The sequence below is a fragment of the Notamacropus eugenii genome, chromosome 5, assembly GCF_028372415.1.
Source record: "Notamacropus eugenii isolate mMacEug1 chromosome 5, mMacEug1.pri_v2, whole genome shotgun sequence".
Taxonomy (NCBI): Eukaryota; Metazoa; Chordata; class Mammalia; order Diprotodontia; family Macropodidae; genus Notamacropus; species Notamacropus eugenii.
The window spans coordinates 49,246,956-49,267,475 of NC_092876.1; the positions used below are offsets into that span (position 1 = coordinate 49,246,956).

Genomic DNA, 20,520 nt, shown 5'->3' on the forward strand with positions numbered 1-20,520 from the left:
GTATCTCTGCCAAGAAAAACCCAAATGGAGTCAGACGCTACTGGAAAACAGCTGAAGAACAAAAAAAGTCTGAAATTAGATTCGGAGTTCCTGTGTTTGAATCTGAGCTCTGCCCCTTTGCTTCCTATGTTTATTTGGGGAAGTCATTTAACATCCTTGGCCTGAAATTACTTCATCTGCAAAATGATGGTGTCCTTTCCCATTCTATATCTGTGATCATGTAGTCTAGTATACATCCTTTATTTTGTAGATAAGGCCCAGAGTGACTTGTTAAGGTCACACCAGGTAGGAAAAAGATATACTTCCTTAGCAATTTTCCAGAATTGAGATTGTTTGTGGATTAGTTCATTTGACTGAGAAATTTTCCAAATAGGCTAACTTTAAGGAGGGGGCTGGTTTATCAGGAATTAAAACTGATGAGAAAATTTGGATTGAGATGGAATAGAATTGATTTTTAAAACAGTGAATCAAGTTATAGTTCTCTCTTTTGACCCGTCAGGATGTATAATAGATTGTGTTAATGAACTAGACCAGAAAAAAGATTACAAGTTAAACAGGAAAGGCCAGTTTATCCATTTGAAATGTCTGGATTTCCTAAGATCACTTGCGTATGATCTTTGGCTGGTTGCATATGAATTTATTATTAGACTATAAGGAGAGTAATTTATATATTTTAATGTATTTTCTCAGTTGTGTTTTTTCTTATGTTTAGGGATCTCTTTTGAAAGAAGAAATCTGGTTATTGTAATTGGGAGGTTAGCTGTTAGCATAATGTACCTGTGTCTGCTAAGGCATAGAATATATAAATTATAAACAGTTTTGAGGATGGGAGTATAAAATGGACTAAATAAAATACTCTTCATACTTGGTATTTATATGATGTTAACTTCTTTGAGCCTTTTAAGTTTTTAATTCATTATTATAATATATACATATATATAAATGAATCTTAGTATTCAGTTTACTAATTTAATGATGCTCTTGTTTAGAATTTTTTTTTTTAAAAGACTGCACATCTGATCTGTTTTATTCTAACAAATTTGAAATTAGCTTTGTCCTGCTGTGATAGTTCTTCAGGATATAAAGCTGCCCGTGGATGCTCAGAGCCTACTCCTGTAAGTGGTAAGGTCTGATCAGTCCTATTGTGGTCCAGATAATAGATGACATGGCAGTTTCCCAGCAGCCTTCCAAGTTAGATTCAGAGAAACTACTGACCAGGCTCACTGAAGGAAGGGAGATGAATTTTTCACCCATACATAGTCTCCTAAATTATCTGCATAACGAGAGGAATTGTCCACACTGATCTGAATTATATAATGAAGTATTAAAGATGAGCTTTTTAAAATTAATGGGAGAATTCGTAAAACATACATCCTAGATTTGAAATGTCATAGTTGCAGACGTGTTTTGTCAACATGCTTATCAATCCAGTGTGTGTGTGTGTGTCACAGTCAGGATTTAAACAGGTCCACCTGACCCTCTCTAAGATCAGCTTTTACTCCACCAGATCAGACACTTCTCAATTTTGTCAAGTTTAAACTCCTAGAAAGGCCTTGAAGTGAAATGTGCAAAGGAGAAAGAGTTCTCATACATCACAGAGCCATTCCTTACATCAGTGGACGAAAAAGAAAGAAGGAAAAAGTAGAGGTGGAAGATTCCAAGTGAGGAGCTCTAGATATTATGTCAGATTTGGTTGATGAGTTGGTTAGTTCTGTTGAACTGATAACAATGTGATTTTGTCATAAGCATAGAACAAGGCTGATTATCATTAAAACTTGAAAGTAGGTTTTTGGTCTGATTTCCTTATTTTCACTTAACACCTACTCTTATTTAGGAAATACTGAAATATCAAGAGCCAAGTTTGACAGGAATGAAATTTATCACATTGTGTCTTTTAAAGTAGCATATTTCCCATCTAGAATGTATGATTTTTCTTTAATGAAATCACTCAGTTTAAGAAGTTTGATTGTACTACACTGCTATTCTGACACTTTGTAACTTGCATTTTATTAAACACACATAGTTTAAGGTAACACTTGTTTATCAAATGAGCCTGGGTATGTCCTTTACTTTGAAACAGTTTTTTAATTCAGATTTTTTTTATATCTTTTATTTTTACATTATCTTCATTTTCTGATAGATACCTCCTACTTCCCCTTCCATAGAGCCATCCCTTACATCAAAGAAGAAAAATGAAAGAAGGATAAAGTACAATTCAGTAGAAGTGATCAACCTATCAACCAAATGTGGTTTTATATGTAGAGCTCCCCACTTGTAATCCTCCACTCTTATAGAGAGATAGCCAGTAGGCATTAGGTGAGCTCCACTGATATCTTTGTGATGTTAAGGTAGAATAAAGAAGGCCCCTAGTACATTAGACAAATGCCCTGTGCTAAACCAGTGGGAGGACATGGACAGTCAGTTTCAGTCAGTCATTTAACAAGCTTTTAAATGTATGTCCCAAGGTTTGTACGTACTATTGCATACACAAAGAAAGGCAAAAAACAGCCTACCCTCCAGGAGCATATATTCTGCTAAGAGAAACTATATGTAAATGATCAGATATATAGATATCTGTATACAGATGTGTATGTGTGTGCATGCAGAATAGATGGAAAATAATATGAAAGAGAAGTTTTATTAGCTGGGGGTGGTGGGGTGTCGGAGGGACCAGAAAAGCCTGAGTTGAGACTTGATGGAGACTAGGGAAGCTAAGAGGCAAAGGTGGGAGAGTTAAGGAATGGAGATGAGAGAGTCTTATGTTCAAGGAACTCCTAGTAGGTCATTGTGGCTACCTTGCTGACTGCAATAGAAGGAAGTCATTGCCAAACTGAGGACTTTATATTGGTCCTGGAGCTGAGGGAGCCTCTAGAACTCATTGATGGAAAGGGTGGCTGCCAGGACTGCATGGATGGACTGTAATCTTCATTTTTGTATCTTGTCACCAGAGGGCAGAAATCCAGAAATATGAAAAAATGACATATAGGAGAAATCTTGAGGAACATGAGACAGAGGGCAATAGGGAGAACCATAGCAACTATGGGCAGTAGTAGCTTCAACATGGTAAATGAAAGAACTATGAAAAGAAGTAATTGTCCTAGCAGTAGATAACAAAGCACACCTCTGTCTTGAGAGAGTCAGGGCACTATAGGGCAGGCACTATATTTACATTCATCAGGTATTTATTAAGTTCCTACTGTGTGCCAGGAACTGTACTCAATACAGGGAATACAGCTATAAAGAGTTGAACAGTCCCTGTTTACAGGGGCTAATGGAGGAGAAAATTAAAAACATGTCAGTATATATACAGTATAGTAATAAAATTTCTAAATACATAATGTTTACAAAGTGGTTTAATACAGAGTAGTTTGGGATGAGAGCCACCAGGAATAACTGAAGATCAGGAATAACTTCATGCAGGAAATGATACTTGAGGTACATCTTAAAGGAATAGAGGGAATGTGTGAGGCAGAGAGAACGAGGGAGGGAATTCCAGGGAGGAGGTATGGTTGGTGCTCAGGGGCAGCTAGGCGGTGCAGTGGATAGAGCACCAGTCAGTAGGACCTGAGTTCAAATCTCACCTCAGACACTTGACACTCCCTAGCTGTGTGACCTTGGGCAAGTCACTTAACCCCAGTTGCCTCATCCTGGGTCATCTGCAGTCATCCTGATGAATATCTGGTCACTGGATTCAGATGTGAGGCTGGTGACCTGCACAGCCCTCCCTCACTCAAAACAAAGTCAAGTGCAAATCACGTCATTATTTCTCTGGAAGGATGAACACACATGGTCAGTGCAAAGACAGGATGGGAGATGGAGTGTTATGTGTGAAGAACAGAGAGAAAGCCACATTTTCTGGGTCATTCAGTAAACATAAAGCACCTACTATGTGTTAGACACTCTGCTAAGCTCTAGGGATACAAAAAGAGGCAAAAGACAGTCCCTGCCCTCAAGGAGCACGAGAGATAATTTGCAAGCAAATGTCAACTAAGAGCTATATACAGAATAAGTGGAAAATAATTAACAGAGGAAATTCACTAGGATTAAGAGGGATAAAGGAAAACTTTCTGTAGAAATTTTAGTTGGAACTTAAAGGATGCCAGAGAAATCAGTAGTTAAGAGTAGAATGGGAAGTGCATCATGGGCATCAAGGACAGCAGAAATGGGGGTTCTTCTTCTCCGAACAGATGGGGCCAGTGTCACCGGATTGAATAATACATGTAGGGGGAATAAAGTATAAGAAGACTGGAAAGGTAGGAGAGGGCTTTGAAGAAGCTTGAATGCCAAAGGGAGGATTCTGTATTTGATGCTGGAGACCATAGGGAACCACTGGAGTTTTTTGAGTTGGGTGGAGAAAGGAGGTAACGTGATCAGACTCACCCTTTAGGAAAATCACTTTGGCAGCTGAATGGCGGATAGAATAGAGCAGGACTTCTTAAACTTTTTCCACTTGCAAACCTTTTTTGCCCAAGAAATTTTTATGCAGTCTCAGATATACAGGTATATAAAATAAATATGCAAGTCAAATATTTATTGATAAAAAATCATAAATAAATTTATTTTAAAACAGTTCTTTGGTATGCATATTATTTTACCATTTACTAAAGAAGAAAATTTGCATACTCATGAGATGGACATACGTGTTTATTTTTACTTAAAGAATTAAATATCAGCAGAATATTGGATACTGCTGGACATAGAGCATTTTTAGTGTTTTTCAGAGTTGATCAGTATTTTGATTTTATCATCATCAGTGCTGAGAACACTCCTTTGCATGAAAATGTAGTACAGAGTGGCAGGAACATGTTTACAACTACTTCAGAAATTATTGGAAATTCTGTTCTAATCCCAAGCCAAAATTCATTTAATGATTTTTTTTAGGAAATTTGAGTTTTAAATCTATGTCACTTGATAACCTGATAAAGTTTTCTTGAACAAAATTTTAATGGTGGATAACTGATGCTTTTTCATTTCAATTTGAGTATGGTTTATGAACCCAACTTAGTTTTTTAGAATCAGAATTTGAAGGGAAGTATTTCAGAAACTGTCTCCAGGCGCAGATCAATTATAACTCTTACAATTAAATCTTTGGGAAGGTTATTTTCAGTTACAAAATCATCTATAGTTAAAAACATCTCTAAATAACCATTTTCACTGTATTCTTCTATATGTTAACTTTTTAAATAAAACTTTCAAGTTTATATTCTAACATAAATATGGTACAATTTTTTTCCTTGAAGCGACATGTTTAAGTTACTGAGTTTTTCAAAAATGGCTGACAAATAACACAGTTTTGAAAGCCATAAGTCATGAAAAAAATGAACAAAATCAGATTTCTACTCAGTCAAAAATATAATAACTTCATCCTTCGATTTCAGTAATCTGTTTAAACTTTGCCCTCTTGAGAGCCACCTTAACTCTGCATGTAGTAATAAGCTTTTGTCATCAGAGTCTGTCTTCTCAAATGTTTGAAAACAAACAGCTGTAAAGGGGGTGGCTTTTAGTGAAGTTAATGACTTTGTTAGTGTCACAAAACATATCTGACTCTGTTGATATTTTTTAGCTATGAGTGTGTCCCAGTGGATCGTGCATTGAGTAAAAGCGATGTCATCATGGTCACCAGCTTTAACTTTTGCTACAAATCCAGCATCCTCATCCATCATTTCTCCAGCACTGTCTGGATAGAGCAGTTTTTCTACCCTAAACCTTCATTTGTGAAAAATTCATCAGCTTTTTAAGATATATATCTTCCCCTCTTGTTTGCCCTTCCAAAGGGTGACAGAACAATTTCTCATGTATGCTTCCTTCATAAACATATCTTACGTAAAGTAAGAACTGTGCCATGTTTGAAATATCAGTTGTTTCATTTAACTGAATTACAAACTTTGAACTGCCCTTAAACCTGGTAATAAGCTACTGGAATTGATCATTACTCATTTCACCAATTCTTTTGGAAATAGTATCATTCATAAAGGAATTTTATGAATTTCATCTCCATCCTTTTCACCATGAACTTCCTGACATTTTAATAGCAGCAGGTGATACAAGTTCTTCTATCCCATAAGGCTTTTTAGTTTTTGCAATCAAATAAATTTTCTAAGATGCAAGTAAATACTGTTCATTGACAGTAACAGACTTCTCAAAACATTGTTTTACTTTATTTGAAGATTTTAAAAGTTGTTCAAAATATTGCTTTGGCCTACCAACAATGAATTAGTGTTCCAACTCTCCCACATCTTCTCCATCATTTATTATCTTCCTGTTTTGTTGTGTTAGCCAATCTGATAGGTGTGATGTGGTATCTCAGAGTTGTTTTGATTTGAATCTCTTTAATCAATAATGATTTAGAGCATTTTTTCATATGACTATAGATAGCTTTAATTTCTTCCTCTGAAAACTACCTGTTCATACATATCCTTTGACCATTTATCAATTGGACAATGACTTGTATTCTTGTACATTTGACTCAGTTCTCTATATATTTTAGAAATGAGGCCTTTATCACAGATACTAATTGTAAAAGTTCCTTTCCAGTTTTCTGCATGCCTCCTAAACTTGGTTGTATTGGTTTTGTTTGTGCAAAAACTTTTCAATTTAATGTAATCAAAATTATCCATGTTGCACTTCATAATGTTTTCCATCTCTAGTCAAAAATTCTTCCCTTCTCCATGAATCTGATAAATACACTATTGCTTGCTCCACTAATTTGTTTATAGTATCAGTCTTTATGCCTAGATCATGTACCCATTTGGACTTTATTCTTATGTACGGTGTCAGGCATTGGTCTATGCCTAGTTTCTGCCACATTTATCCAGTTTTCCCAGCAGTTTTTGTTGAACAGTGAGTTCTTATTCCAGAAGCTGGGGTCCTTGCGTTTATCAAAAAGTAGATTGCTATATTCATTGTGTTTTGAGTACCTAACATATTCCACTGGTCTACCCTTCTGTTTCTTAGCCAGTACCAAGTGGTTTTGATAATTGCTGCTTTATAGTACAATTTGAGATCTGGTAGAGCTAGGCCACCTTCTCTAGCATTTCTTTTCATTAGTTGCCTTGATAACCTGGACCTTTTGTTCTTCCAGATGAGTTTTGATGTTATTTTTTCTAACTCTAGAAAACAATTATCTGATAGTTTGATTGGTATGGCACTGAATAAGTAAATTAATTTAGGTAGAATTGTCATTTTTATTATTTTGGCTCTCGGCCTACCCATGAGCAACTGAATTTTTTCCACTTAGTTAGATCTGACTTTATTTGTGTGAAAAGTGTTTTGTAATTGTGTTCATATAGTCCCTGGGTTTGTTTTGGCAGGTAGACTCCCAAATATTTTATAGTGTCTACCCTAGCTTTAAATGGGATTTCTCTTTCTATCTCTTGTTGTTGGACTTTGTTAGTAATATATAGAAATGCAGAAGATTTGTGCGGGTTTATTTTGTAACCTGCCACTTTGCCAGAATTTTTTATTATTTCAAGTAGTTTTTTTTACATGATTCTCTAAGTACATCATCATATCATCTGCAAAGAGTGATAACTTGGTTTCTTCTTTGCCTATTCTAATTCCTTCAATTTCTTTATCTTGTCTAATTGCTACAGCTAACATTTCTAGTACCATATTGAATAAGAGTGGTGATAATGGACATCCTTTTTTCACCCCCCGATCTTCTTGGAAAGGCATCTAGCTTATCCTCATTGCATATAATGCTTGCTAAGGTTTTAGGCAGATACTGCTTATTATTTTATGGAAAGTTTCATTTATTCCTGTGTTCTCCAATGTTTTCAGTAGGAATGGGTGTTATATTTTGTCAAAAGCTTTTTCTGCATCTATTGAGATAATCATATGGTTTCTGTTTTGTTGTTGACATGATCAATAATGCTAATAGTTTTCCTAATATTGAGCCAGCCCTGCATTGCTGGTATAAATCCTACCTGATCATAATGCATTATTCTAGTGATAAGTTGCTGTATTCTTTTTGCTAATATCTTGTTTAAAATTTTTACACCTATATTCGTTAGGGAAATTGATCTATAATTTTATTTCTCTGTTTTGGCTCTTTCTGGTTTATGTATCAGAACCATAATTGTATCATAAAAAGAATTTGGTAGGACTCCTTCACCAATTTTCCCAAATAGTCTATACAGTATTGGAATTAACTGTTCTTTAAATGTTTGATAGAATCCACTTGTGAATCCATCTGAAGAATTTTTTCCTAGGGAGTTCATTGATGTCTTGTTCAATTTCTTTTTCTGAGATGGGGTTATTTAAGTATTCAACTTCCTTTTCTGTTAATGTGGGCAATTTATATTTTTTAAAATAATCATCCATCTCACTTAGATTGTCGAATTTATGGGCATACAGTTGGGCAAAGTAATTTCTAATTATTGTTTTAATTTCCTCATTAGAAGTGAGTTCACCCTTTTCATTTTTGATATTGGTAATTTGGTTTTCTTCTTTCTTTTTTAATCAAATTGACCAAAGGTTTATCAATTTTATTGATTTTGTCATAAAACTAACTCTTAGTTTTATTTATTAGTTCAATAGTTTTCTTAATTTCAGTTTTAATCTCTCCTTTGGTTTTCAGTATTTCTAAATTGGTATTTATTTGGGAGTTTTCAGTTTGTTCTTTTTCTAGCTTTTCAGCTGCATTCCCAATTCATTGATCTCCTCTTTCTCTATTTTATTCATGTAGGCATTCAGAGATATGAAACTTTCCCTAAGAACTGCTTTTGCAGTATCCCATAAGATTTAGTAGGTTGTCTCATTATTGTCTTTCTCTTAAATGAAGTTGTTAAATGTTTCTATGACTTGTTGTTTTTTAACACATTCATTCTTTAGGATTAGATTATTTAGTTTCTAATTAATTTTAGGTCTATCTTTCCATGGCCTTTTATTACATATAATTTTTATTGCATTATGATCTGAGAAGGATGCATCTGCCTTTCTGCACTGGATTGTGAGGTTTTTATGCCCTAATACATGGTCAGTTTTTGTATATGTGCCATGTACTGCTGAGAAAAAAGTATGTTCCTTTTTTTCCCCATTCAGTTTTCTGGAGAAATATTCTTAAAGGGCTTTTGTCTTTACTTGCAGCAATTAAACACTTAGGTTTCTGTAAAAGAAGAAGATAATAGCAATTTAAAATATATATGTATAATTTATTTATTTTCAGTTCTTAACATTCACTTTCACAAGAATCTGAATTCGAAATTTTCTCCCCATCTCTCTCCACATCCCACCCCAGGACAGCATGCACCCCATCCATCCCTTCCTCCAGTCTGTCCTCCCTTCTGTTACCCACCCTTCTTCCATACCCCTTCACCTCTGTTTTCCTGTAGGGCAAAATAGATTTCTGTACTCCATTGCCTGTGTAGCTTAATTTCCAATTACATGCTAAAACAATTTTTAACATTCATTGTGAAAGCTTTGAGTTCCGTATTCTCTCCCTCCCTCCCTACCCAGCACCCTCATTGAGAAAACAAGCAATTCAATATAGGTCATACATGTGTAGCAATGTAAAGCACCTGCATAATAGTTATGTTGTAAAAGACTAACCACATTTCCCTCTGTCCTATCCTGCCTTTCATTCATTCCATTCTCTCCCTTGACCTGTCCTCCCACAATAGTGTTTGCTTCTGATTATCCCTTTCCCCAATTTTCTGTCCCTTCAATTATCTTCTCTCTTCTGTCACCATCCCCCTTGTCATCCTGCAGGGTACAGTGGATTTCCATATCCAACTGAGTGTGTGTTATTCGCTCCTTAAACCAAATCCCATAAGGATAAGGCTCAATTATTTCCTTTCATCTCCCCCTCTTCCCTTCCATTGTAAAAGCTCTTTTATCCTTCTTTTATGTGAGATGATTTGCTACATTCTACCTCTCCCTTTCTCTTAATCCTAGTACATTCCATTCAACAGTAAATTTTATTTTTATTAGGTATTCTCCCTTCATATTCAACTCACCCTGTGCCCTGCGTGAGTGTGTGTATGTATAGATATGTATATACATATATACATGTGTGTATATATGCATACACATACACCCATGTACATATGCATACCTACACATATATAATATATACATACATACCTACCCATACACACCTCTCTCTATATATTTTCCCTCTAACTACCCTAATACTGAAAAATGTCTCATGAGTTACAAATAACATCTTTCTGTGTAGGAATGTAGTTCAGCTTTATTGAGTTCCTTAACACTTCTCTTTCCTGTTTACCTTTTCATGTTTCTCTTTAATTCTTGTATTTGAAAGTCAGATTTTCTATTGAGCTCTGGTCTTTTCATCAAGAATGCTTGGAAATCCTCTATTTCATTGAAATTCCATTTTTTTCCCCTGAAGTATTATACTCAGTTTTTCTGGGTAAGTGATTCTTGGTTTTAATCCTTTAATCCTCTGGAATATCATATTTCATCCCTTCCATCCCTTAGTGTAGAAGCTGCTAAATCCTATGTTATCTTGATTGTATTTCCACAATACTTGAATTGTTTTTTTTCTGACTACTTGTAATATTTTCTCCTTGATCTGGGAACTCTGGAATTTGGCTACAATATTCCTAGGAGTTTTCCTTTTGGGAACTCTTTCAGAAGGTGATCAGTGAATTCTTTCCATTTGTATTTTACCCTCTGGGTCTAGAATATCAGGGCAGTTTTCCTTGATAATTTCTTGGAAGATGATGTCTAGGCTCTTTTTTTTGATCCTGGTTTTCAGGTAATCCCATAATTTTTAAATTATCTCTCCTGGATCAATTTCCAGGTCAGTTGTTTTTCCAGTGAGATATTTCACATTGTCTTCTACTTCATTCTTTTGGTTTTGTTTTGTAATTTCTTGGTTTCTCATAAAGTCATTAGCTTCCATCTGTTCCATTGTAATTTTTAAAGAACTGTTTTCTTCGGTGAGCTTTTGAACCTCCAAGCATTCTTCTTCTCATTTGCTTTTTGAACCCCTTGTGCCATTTGGGTTAGTCTATTTATTTTTTTTAATTTATTTATTTAAGTTTTCAACATTCATTTCCACAAAATTTTGAGTTCTAAATTTTCTCCCCATTTCTCCCCTCCCCCACCCCAAAATGCCAAGCATTCTAATTACCCTTATCACCAATCTGCCTTCCCTTCTAACATCCCTCCCTTCCCTTATCCGCATCTTCTCTTTTGTCCTGTAGGGCAAGATAAATTTCTATACCGCATTACCTGTATTTCTTATTTCCTAGTTGTATGCAAGAACAATACTCAACAGATTCTAAAACTTTGAGTTCCAACTTCTCTTCCTCCCTCGCTCCCCACCCATCCCCATTGGGAAGGCAAGCAATTCAATATAGGCCATATCTGTGTAGTTTTGCAAATGACTTCCATAATAATCGTGTTGTGTAAGACTAACTATATTTCCCACCGTCCTATCCTGCCCCCCATTTCTTCTATTATCTTTTTTGACCTTGTCCCTCCCCAAGAGTGTTGACCTCTAATTGCTCCCTCCTCCCATTGCCCTTTCTTTCATCATCCCTCCCACCCTGTTTATCCCCTTCTCCCCCACTTTCCTGTATTGTAAGATAGGTTTTCATACCAAAATGAGTGTGCATTTTATTCCTTCCTTTAGTCGAATGTGATGAGAGTAAGCTTCATGTTTTTTCTTTGACCTCCCCCCTTTTTCCTTCCACTGAAAAGTCTTTTACTTGCCTCTTTTATGAGAGATGATATGCTCCAATCCATTTTTCCCTTTCTCCTCCCAATATATTCCTCTCTCACCCCTTAATTTAATTTATTTAAGATATGATCCCGTTCCTTTTTCCTCCATCTTGGAGTCGTGGAGTCCTGCTGGAAACAGGACTTCTAGAACAGCAAAATGTCTGGAAGACTGTGGTCCAAGGCCATTTTTGCTGGCTACAAGCAAGGCCTACAAAACCAGAGGGAACATACCGCTCTTCTGAAAATTGAAGGAGTGTATGCTCGGGATGAAACTGAATTCTATTTGGGCAAGAGATGTGCTTATGTATACAAAGCAAAAAACAACACAGTGACTCCTGGTGGGAAACCAAACAGAACAAGAGTTATCTGGGGAAAAGTTACTCGAGCTCATGGAAATAGTGGAATGGTTCGAGCCAAGTTCAGAAGCAATCTTCCTGCCAAGGCCATTGGACACAGGATCCGAGTGATGCTCTATCCCTCAAGGATAGAATATGAAAACCGATTAAATAAAATTACACATTTTTTGCAGATGTTTAAAAAAAAAAAAAGATATGATCCCATCCTATTCAACTCACTCTGTGCTGTGTGTGTGTGTGTGTAATCCTACCAACTACCCAGATACTGAAAAAAGTTTCAAGAGTTACAAATATGTCTTTCCATGTAGGAATGTAAACAGTTCAATTTTAGTAAGTCCCTTATGATTTCTCTTTGCTGTTTACCTTTTCATGTTTCTCTTGATTCTTATGCTTGAAAATCGAATTTTCTGTTCAGCTCTGGTCTTTTCATCAAGAATGCTTGAAAGTCCTCTATTTCATTGAAAGACCATTTTTCCCCCTGAAGTATTATACTCAGTTTTGCTGGGCAGGTGATTCTTGGTTTTAGTTCTAGTTCCTTTGACTTCTAGAATATCATATTCCAAGCCCTTTTATCCTTAATGTAGAAGCCACTATATCTTGTGTTATCCTGATTGTATTTCCACAATACTCAAATTGTGTCTTTCTAGCTGCTTGCAATATTTTCTCCTTGACCTGGGAACTCTGGAATTTGGCCACAATGTTCCTAGGAGTTCCTTTTTTTGGATCTCTTTTAGGAGGTGGTCAGTGGATTCTTTCAGTATTTATTTTGCCCCCTGGTTCTAGAATCTCAGGGCAGTTTTCCTTGATAATTTCATGAAAGATGATGTCTAGGCTCTGTTTTTTGATCATGGCTTTCAGGTAATCCCATAATTTTAAAATTATCTCTCCTTGATCAATTTTCCAGGTCAGTTGTTGTTGTTGTTGTTGTTTTTTAAATATATTAATTTATTTAACTTTTAACATTCATTTTCACAAAATTTTGGGTTCCACAATTTCTCCCCTTTTGTCCCCTCCCCCCACCCCAAAACACCGAGCGTTCTAATTGCCCCTGTCTGCCATTCTGCCCTCCCTCCCTCCCCACCCCTTCCCTTTGGAAGGCAAGCAATTCAATATAGGCCAGATCTGTGTAGTTTTGCAAATGACTTCCATAATAGTAGTGTTGTGTAAGAACTAATTATATTTCCCTCCATCCTATCCTGTCCCCCATTACTTCTGTTCTCTCTTTTGATCCTGACCCTCCCCATGAGTGTTGACCTCAAATTGCTCCCTCCTCCCCGTGCCCTCCCTTCCATCATCCCCCCCACCCTGCTTATCCCCTTATCCCCCACTTTCCTGTATTGTAAGATAGGTTTTCATACCAAAATGACTGTGCATTTTATTCCTTCCTTTAGTGGAATGTGATGGGAGTATACTTCATGTTTTTCTCTCACCTCCCCTCTTTTTCCCTTCACTAAAAAGTCTTTTGCTTGCCTCTTTTATGAGAGATAATTTGCCCCATTCCATTTCTCCCTTTCTCCTCCCAATATATTTCCCTCTCACTGCTTGATTTCATTTTTTTTTTTAAGATATGATCCCCTCCTCTTCAGTTCACTCTGTGCACTCTGTCTCTATGTGTGTGTGTGGTATCCCACCCTGTACCCAGATGCTGAATAGTTTCAAGAGTTACAAATATTGTCTTTCCATGTAGGAATGTAAACAGTTCAACTTTTGTAACGTCCCTTATGACTTCTCTTTGCTATTTACTTTTTCATGCTTCTCTTCATTCTTGTGTTTGAAAGTCAAATTTTCTTTTCAGCTCTGGTCTTTTCATCAAGAATTCTTGAAAGTCCCCAATTTCATTGAAAGACCATTTTTTCCCCTGAAGTATTATACTCAGTTTTGCTGGGTAGGTGATTCTTGGTTTTAGTCCTAGTTCCTTTGACTTCTGGAATATCCTATTCCATGCCCTTTGATCCCCTAATGTAGAAGCTGCTAGATCTTATGTTATCCTGATTGTATTTCCACAATACTTGAATTGTTTCTTTCTAGCTGCTTGCAATATTTTCTCCTTGATCTGGGAACTCTGGAATTTGGGCAGTGTTCCTAGGAGTTCCTTTATTTGGATCTCTTTTAGGAGGTGATCGGTGGATTCTTTCAGTATTTATTTTGCCCCCTGGTTCTAGAATCTCAGGGCAGTTTTCCTTGATAATTTCATGAAAGATGATATCTAGGCTCTTTGTTTGATCATGGCTTTCAGGTAATCCCATAATTTTAAAATTATCTCTCCTTGATCAATTTTCCAGATCAGTTGTTTTTCCAGTGAGATATTTCACATTGTCTTCTACTTCATTCTTTTGGTTTTGTTTTATAATTTCTTAGTTTCTCATAAAGTCATTAGCCTCCACCTGCTCCATTCTAATTTTGAAAGAACTGTTTTCTCCAGTGAGCTTTTGAACCTCCTTTTCTATGTGGCCAATTCTGCTTTTTAAAGCAATCTTCTACTCATTGGCTTTTTGAACCTCTTTTGCCAGTTGGGTTAGTTTATTTTTCAAGGTGTTATTTTCTTCAGCATTTTTTTGGGTTTCCCTTAGCAGGCTGTTGACTTGCTTTTCATGCTTTTCTTGCATCTCTCTCATTTCTCTTCCCAGTTTTTCCTCCACTTCTCTTACTTGATTTTCAAAATCCTTTTTGAGCGCTTTCATGGCCTGAGACCATTTCATATTTTTTTTGGAGGTTTTGGATGTTGAAGCCTTTCCTTTTGTGTCTTCCTCTGATGGTATGCTTTGTTCTTCCTCATCCAAAAGGATGGAAGAAAATACCTGTTCACCAAGAAAGTAACTTTCTATAGTCTTATTTATTTCCCTTTTGGGGGCATTTTTCCCTGCCAGTTACTTGACTTTTGGGTCCTTTGTCAAGTGGAGGGGAGACTCTTGGGACCTGTAAGTTCTCAGTTTCTCCCAGGTGGCATAATGAAGGGAGAGGAGTTTTCTCCTCTCCTGGCCTGTTCTCTGGTCTCTGAGCAACTCTAGCTATTCTTACCTGCCCAGGGTCTGTGAGTAGGATTCCCTCTCCACAGTCACCACCAGCTTCACCAAGCCAGCCAGTGCTCTTTTTCACCCCAGGACTGCCACTCAGAACTGAGACCCAGATTAGCTGCTTGATTACCCCAGGGTCTTTAGGACGAGGGAGGGCTCCAAAAGTGGAAGCTGCTGCCGCCACCCTGAAACCAGCACCAGACGGCACTCCATTCTCACCCAAGTGAAAGAGCTTTCTTACTGACCTTTGAGGCTATCTTTGGTGTTTGTGCGTTGAGAAATCTGGGAACCGCAGCTGCTACCCATGATTCCATGCCCTGAAGCCTACTCCAGTTCTGTCTATGCTGTGCGGCCAGGGCTGGACTGCACTCCGCTCTGGGCCTGGTGTGATAGACCTTTCCTCTCGATCTTCCAGGCTATCTTGCGTTGGAAATCTCTTTCACTCTGTCATTTTGTGGCTTCTGCTGCTCTAGAATTCGTTTAGAATCATTTTTTTACAGGTATTTTATGGGTTATGGAGAGCTTCTGTAGGTATGTCCTTCTACTTCTCCATCTTGTCTCCACTCAGCTATTTTTTTAAATCAGACATTCTAATACAGTATGATCCAAAGATACACTAGTTTGATAAGTGCTAAGGAATGATGGTAGGAAATATTGAAAGTTTTTCTTTTTCGTAATTAAATCATTATGTTTCTGTAAGAGCAGAAAACTTTGTATGTACAATAAAAACACTGTAATTCATAACATGCAGTACTCTTTAAACTGAGCCAAGATGTTTCTGATAGTGTTTTTTGGTATTGCCTGGTGTGATAGCATGCCCAGTGCAAAGTGCACATGTTGTGTGTTCAAAACCAAGGCTGTAGTGAAGTAGTTTGGTGCAACGCAGATAAGTGCTGCCACAAATACCTCGAGTTCATTATGTGTTTGATTTTCAATTAATTTTTAGTTGCTATGAGTTCAAAAACCTTTCACTTTTACCACCACATTCAGTTACCTATGGGGCAGGACCCACAGTTAAAGAAACTTTGTGTTAGAGTAGGGAGAGACTTGAGGCAGGTAGACCCACCAACAGGCTATTACAGTAGTCCAGGTGTGAAGTGATGAAGGCCTGCACCACAGTGGGGGCAGTGTCAGAGGAAAGAATAACACATATTTGAGAGAGGTAAAGAAAAAAAAAATGGACCCTGGTAACAGCTTTGATACAGGGGTGAGCGATAGTAAGGAGTCTAAGATGACACCTAGATTTCAAGCCTGAGACTGAGAGGATGGTGCTGCCTTCTACAATAATAGGGAAGGTGATGGGAGAAAAAAATGAGTTCTCTTTTGGACATTTTGAGTACACAATTTCTTTTTTTTTTTTTTTAAATTTTTTTATTTTTTTAATGTTTAACAATCACTGCCATACAATTGCGATTTTATCCCTCCCCACCCACCCCCCACTACCTCCCTCCCTCCCCACGACTGCATACAATTCTGTATAGATTCTACATATACTTTCCTATTGAGTATATTTTCACTATAGTTATGCTATGTAGTCAGACTAAGATAAATGAAAGAATCCGTATAACAAATCAGAACATGATACACAAACAGATACACATACACAAACATGATCTGCTACATTATGTGAGTGACTTCCATATTTCTCTCTCTGAGTGTGGAAGGCATTTTGCCTTGAGGTCCACCATTGGGATTTTTTTTTTTTTCAGAAGTTCTTGTGTTATTACAAAAATCTAAGTCTACCAGAAAAAGCTCTCACACACTGTGGTTGTTGCTGTGCATAAAGTTCTCCTGGTTCTGCTCCTTTCACTCAGCATCAGGTCATATAAGTCCTTACAGGCCTCTCTGAAGTCTTCTTGTTCATCATTTCTTATGGCACAATAGTACTCCATTACATTCATATACCATAATTTATTCAGCCATTCCCCAATTGATGGACATCCCCTTGACTTCCAGTTTTTGGCAACTACATAGAGTGCTGCTATAAATATTTTTGTACATGTGGGACCCTTTCCCATTTTTATGATCTCTTGGGGATATAGTCCTAGTAGTGATATTGCTGGGTCAAAGGGTATGCACATTTTTGTAGCCCTTTGGGCATAGTTCCAAATTGCTCTCCAGAATGGTTGGATGCGCTCACAGCTCCACCAACAACGAATTAGTGTTCCAACTCTCCCACATCCTCTCCAGCATTTATCATTTTCTTGTTCTGTCATGTTTGCCAATCTTATAGGTGTGATGTGGTACCTCAGAGTTGTTTTGATTTGCATCTCTCTAACCAATAGTGATTTAGAGCATTTTTTCATATGATTATAGATAGCTTTAATTTCTTCCTCTGAAAATTGCCTGTTCATATCCTTTGACCATTTATCAATTGGGGAATGACTTGTATGATTATACATTTGGGTCAGTTCTCTATATATTCTAGAAATGAGGCCTTTATCCCCGAGCTTAGCTGTAAAAATTTTTTCCCAATTTACTACATCCCTCCGGATTTTGGTTGCATTGGGTTTGGTTGTGCAAAAACTTCTCAGTTTAATGTACTCAAAGTTATCCATTTTGCATTTCATAATGCATTCTATCTCTCCTTTAGTAAAGAATTCTTCCCTTCTCCATAGATCTGATAAATACACTATTCCTTGCTTCTCCAGTTTATTCATGGTATCAATCTTTATACCTAAATCATGTACCCATTTGGACTTTATTCTTGTGTACGGTGTCAGGTATGGGTCTATGCCTAATTTCCGCCACACTGTTATCCAGTTTTCCCAGCAATTTTTGTCAAACAATGAGTTCTTATCCCAGAAGCTGGGGTCCTTGGGTTTATCAAACAGAAGGTTGCTATATTCCTTGCCTACTGCATCTTGAGTGCCAAGTCTATTCCACTTGTCTACCTCTCTGTTTCTTAGCCAATACCAAGTGGTTTTGATAATTGCTGCTTGAGTACACAATTTCTACTGGACATCCAGTTTGAGATGTCCAAAAGGCAACTGGAGATGTAAGTTTGGAGCTCAGCAGGAAGATTGGGACAGGAAAGGTAGATCTGAGAATCATCAGCAGTGAATAAATCAGTAATGAATTAAATCCATGGGAACTGATGAAATCACCAAGTGAAATAGTATAAACTGAGGAAAGAGCCCAGGACAGAGCTCTGAGGGACAGTTGTGGTTAGATGGTGTGATGTGGATAAGGGTATATAACAAAGGTGACTCAGAAGGAGAACCTGGAGAGAGAGCCATGTCCTGAAAACCTAGAGAGAAGAGAGTATCAAGGAGGAGACAGAGATCAACAGCATTGAAGGCTGCAGAACGGTCAAGGAGAATGATGATTGAGATTGGATTGCCATTGGATTTGGCAGCTAAGCTTTGGAGAGAGCAGACTGCAAGAGAATGTGGGTCATGTCCATTGAGTCCAGGAAAATAGGTTGGGGCCAGGTCGTGTGTGGCTGTACAAGCTATTTGATCCCAGATGTAATAGGAAAGCAGTGGACTCAGTTAAATAGCAGTGCCTGGAATGACCTGGCATAGGAAGAGACTTGAGTCAGGGAAACCAGTCAGAAAGCTGTTGTGATAATCTAAGTGAGAGGTACTGAGAACTGGAACTAACATGTTAGCAGAGTGAGGGCAGGAAAGGGGTCACAGTAGAGATGGCTATTTATCTACCTCCATTTTCTTATCTCTAAACTGCTTCTCTTTTTTGGAGAGGGTATTGGGAAAATAAGCGATGTGCTGATGTGACTGAATTCCCGTGATTTTAGGCACTAAATAAACTTAAAGGTGGTGTTATTATTCCACTGGGTTTTCTTGGGTGATTGTAATGACTGTCATGTCAGGTGACAGAATAACAATTCTTTTTTTAGATAACAAGTTTTTAATTAATGCACTTTGTTTTTACATTACTAAAAATTTCTCCTATATCCTTCTCCCTTATAGATAGCCATTCCGTATTATAAAATATTTATTTTAAAAAGAAAAAGATAATAAAGAGTAAAAAAAAAATCATCAAAACTGATCACTGACAAGGGCCCGAACCCCAGTGGCCTTTAGCTCCCACAAAAGACGGGGCAGGAGCTTCTTGTTTTTCTTCTGTGTAATTCTTCATCATTGACTTTCAGTAGTTCTGATGGTTCTTTGTGTTTACCTAGTTGTAGTCATTGTGTATACATTACTTTTTTTTTTACTCCTCTTCCCCCTATATCATGTAGATCTTCCCAGTCTTCTCTGTATTGTCCTGCTCATCATTTTTTACAGCACAGTCTTACACCATTACACTCATTTCCCATCTCCAGTCAGTGGACATCTTTAGTTCCAGTTCTTTGCTCTTACAGAAAATGACAGCAGAAAGTTCTTGATGAAAATTTCATTGTTTGGCTTTACAACACTTTGAAACAAACTGGTGAAGCTCCCCTGCTATTTTAACGTTGCCTTCTTGATGTTGTTCTCTGTCCTGTTCAGGAGTCACGCATCGAAGCCAGAGCAGTGAAGGAGTCAGTTCACTCAGCAGCTCACCGTCTAATAGCCTTGAAACACAGTCACAGTCTCTCTCACGGTCCCAGAGCATGGATATTGACAGTGTCTCTTGTGAGAAAAGGTAAAAAGAGGCAGATTTTCCATGAAGCTGTTGGATTGTGGGAAATACCAAGTCCTTGCTGTCCTTTGAAGGAAATCTCCTTTAAATTCCTCACTTTGTTTCCTCTGAGCACTCTCAGATACAGGTGCATGCAATAAGTAGTGCTGCTGGTAAATGTTTGAAAAGATGGTGAAAGATCCTACTTGTTATGAGAAAATGTTAATGGATGACTGTTGGACAAGATCTTTTATCTTAACCGTTACAGGAAATCCCAAGCTTTATAGCAAGTTGTTTTTTAAATTATGCATGTTGGAATTACTCTTTTGTGTAAAAGAAGTGATGTTTGTGATGTTGGAAATCATTCTGTCAGACACACTTTTTACATAGTCTGTCATCCATATAACTGGCATATCCAGGTAAGCACATTTATAGGTAGACATAAAAGATTCTAACTTATCAGAGTGAAGCTCGTATTGAATGTGAGGAAATTGTCCAATATACAAGTCATCCATATATTTGAAGGGATTTGGGACTACAGCATTTCAAAACCTGTGGCGTGTTTCCTGTCGTTTGAGGGTTTCATTTGGACCTTTATTTGTTATCAGATATATACCAGGCAACATTGGTGATGTGGTACTAGGTTAGATTAACCAGAGTTGATTGTTTTGTCCCCGGAGAGCCTGGTCAAATTGATTTTGAGGTGAGGAAAAGTTAATTAGATTATTTGAGGTTTATTATGATATGCAGAACAGTGGAAATTAATGGGAATATGTTTATACCACTGTGACCAATTTCTAAAAAATTTTACATGTTATTTAAGTTGATCCTCTCAATAACTCTGTGAGGTAGGTGTTGTTATCATCCCCATTTTACAGTTGAGAAAACTGAGG

The 20,520-nt window shown here is 37.2% G+C and overlaps 1 protein-coding gene and 1 pseudogene across 4 annotated transcripts in view; both read left to right on the forward strand.

Annotated features, from left to right (window-relative positions):
- Positions 1-20,520, forward strand: part of UBE4B (ubiquitination factor E4B) — a 149,618-nt gene that overhangs the window by 47,568 nt on the left and 81,530 nt on the right. For all 4 annotated transcript variants that reach the window (XM_072608812.1, XM_072608813.1, XM_072608814.1 and 1 more), the window contains exon 3: positions 19,516-19,651. In XM_072608812.1, coding sequence (XP_072464913.1) covers positions 19,516-19,651 — 136 coding nt within the window. The remainder of the gene's footprint in view (positions 1-19,515; positions 19,652-20,520) is intronic.
- LOC140504178 (large ribosomal subunit protein eL33 pseudogene) lies at positions 11,781-12,307 on the forward strand (annotated as a pseudogene).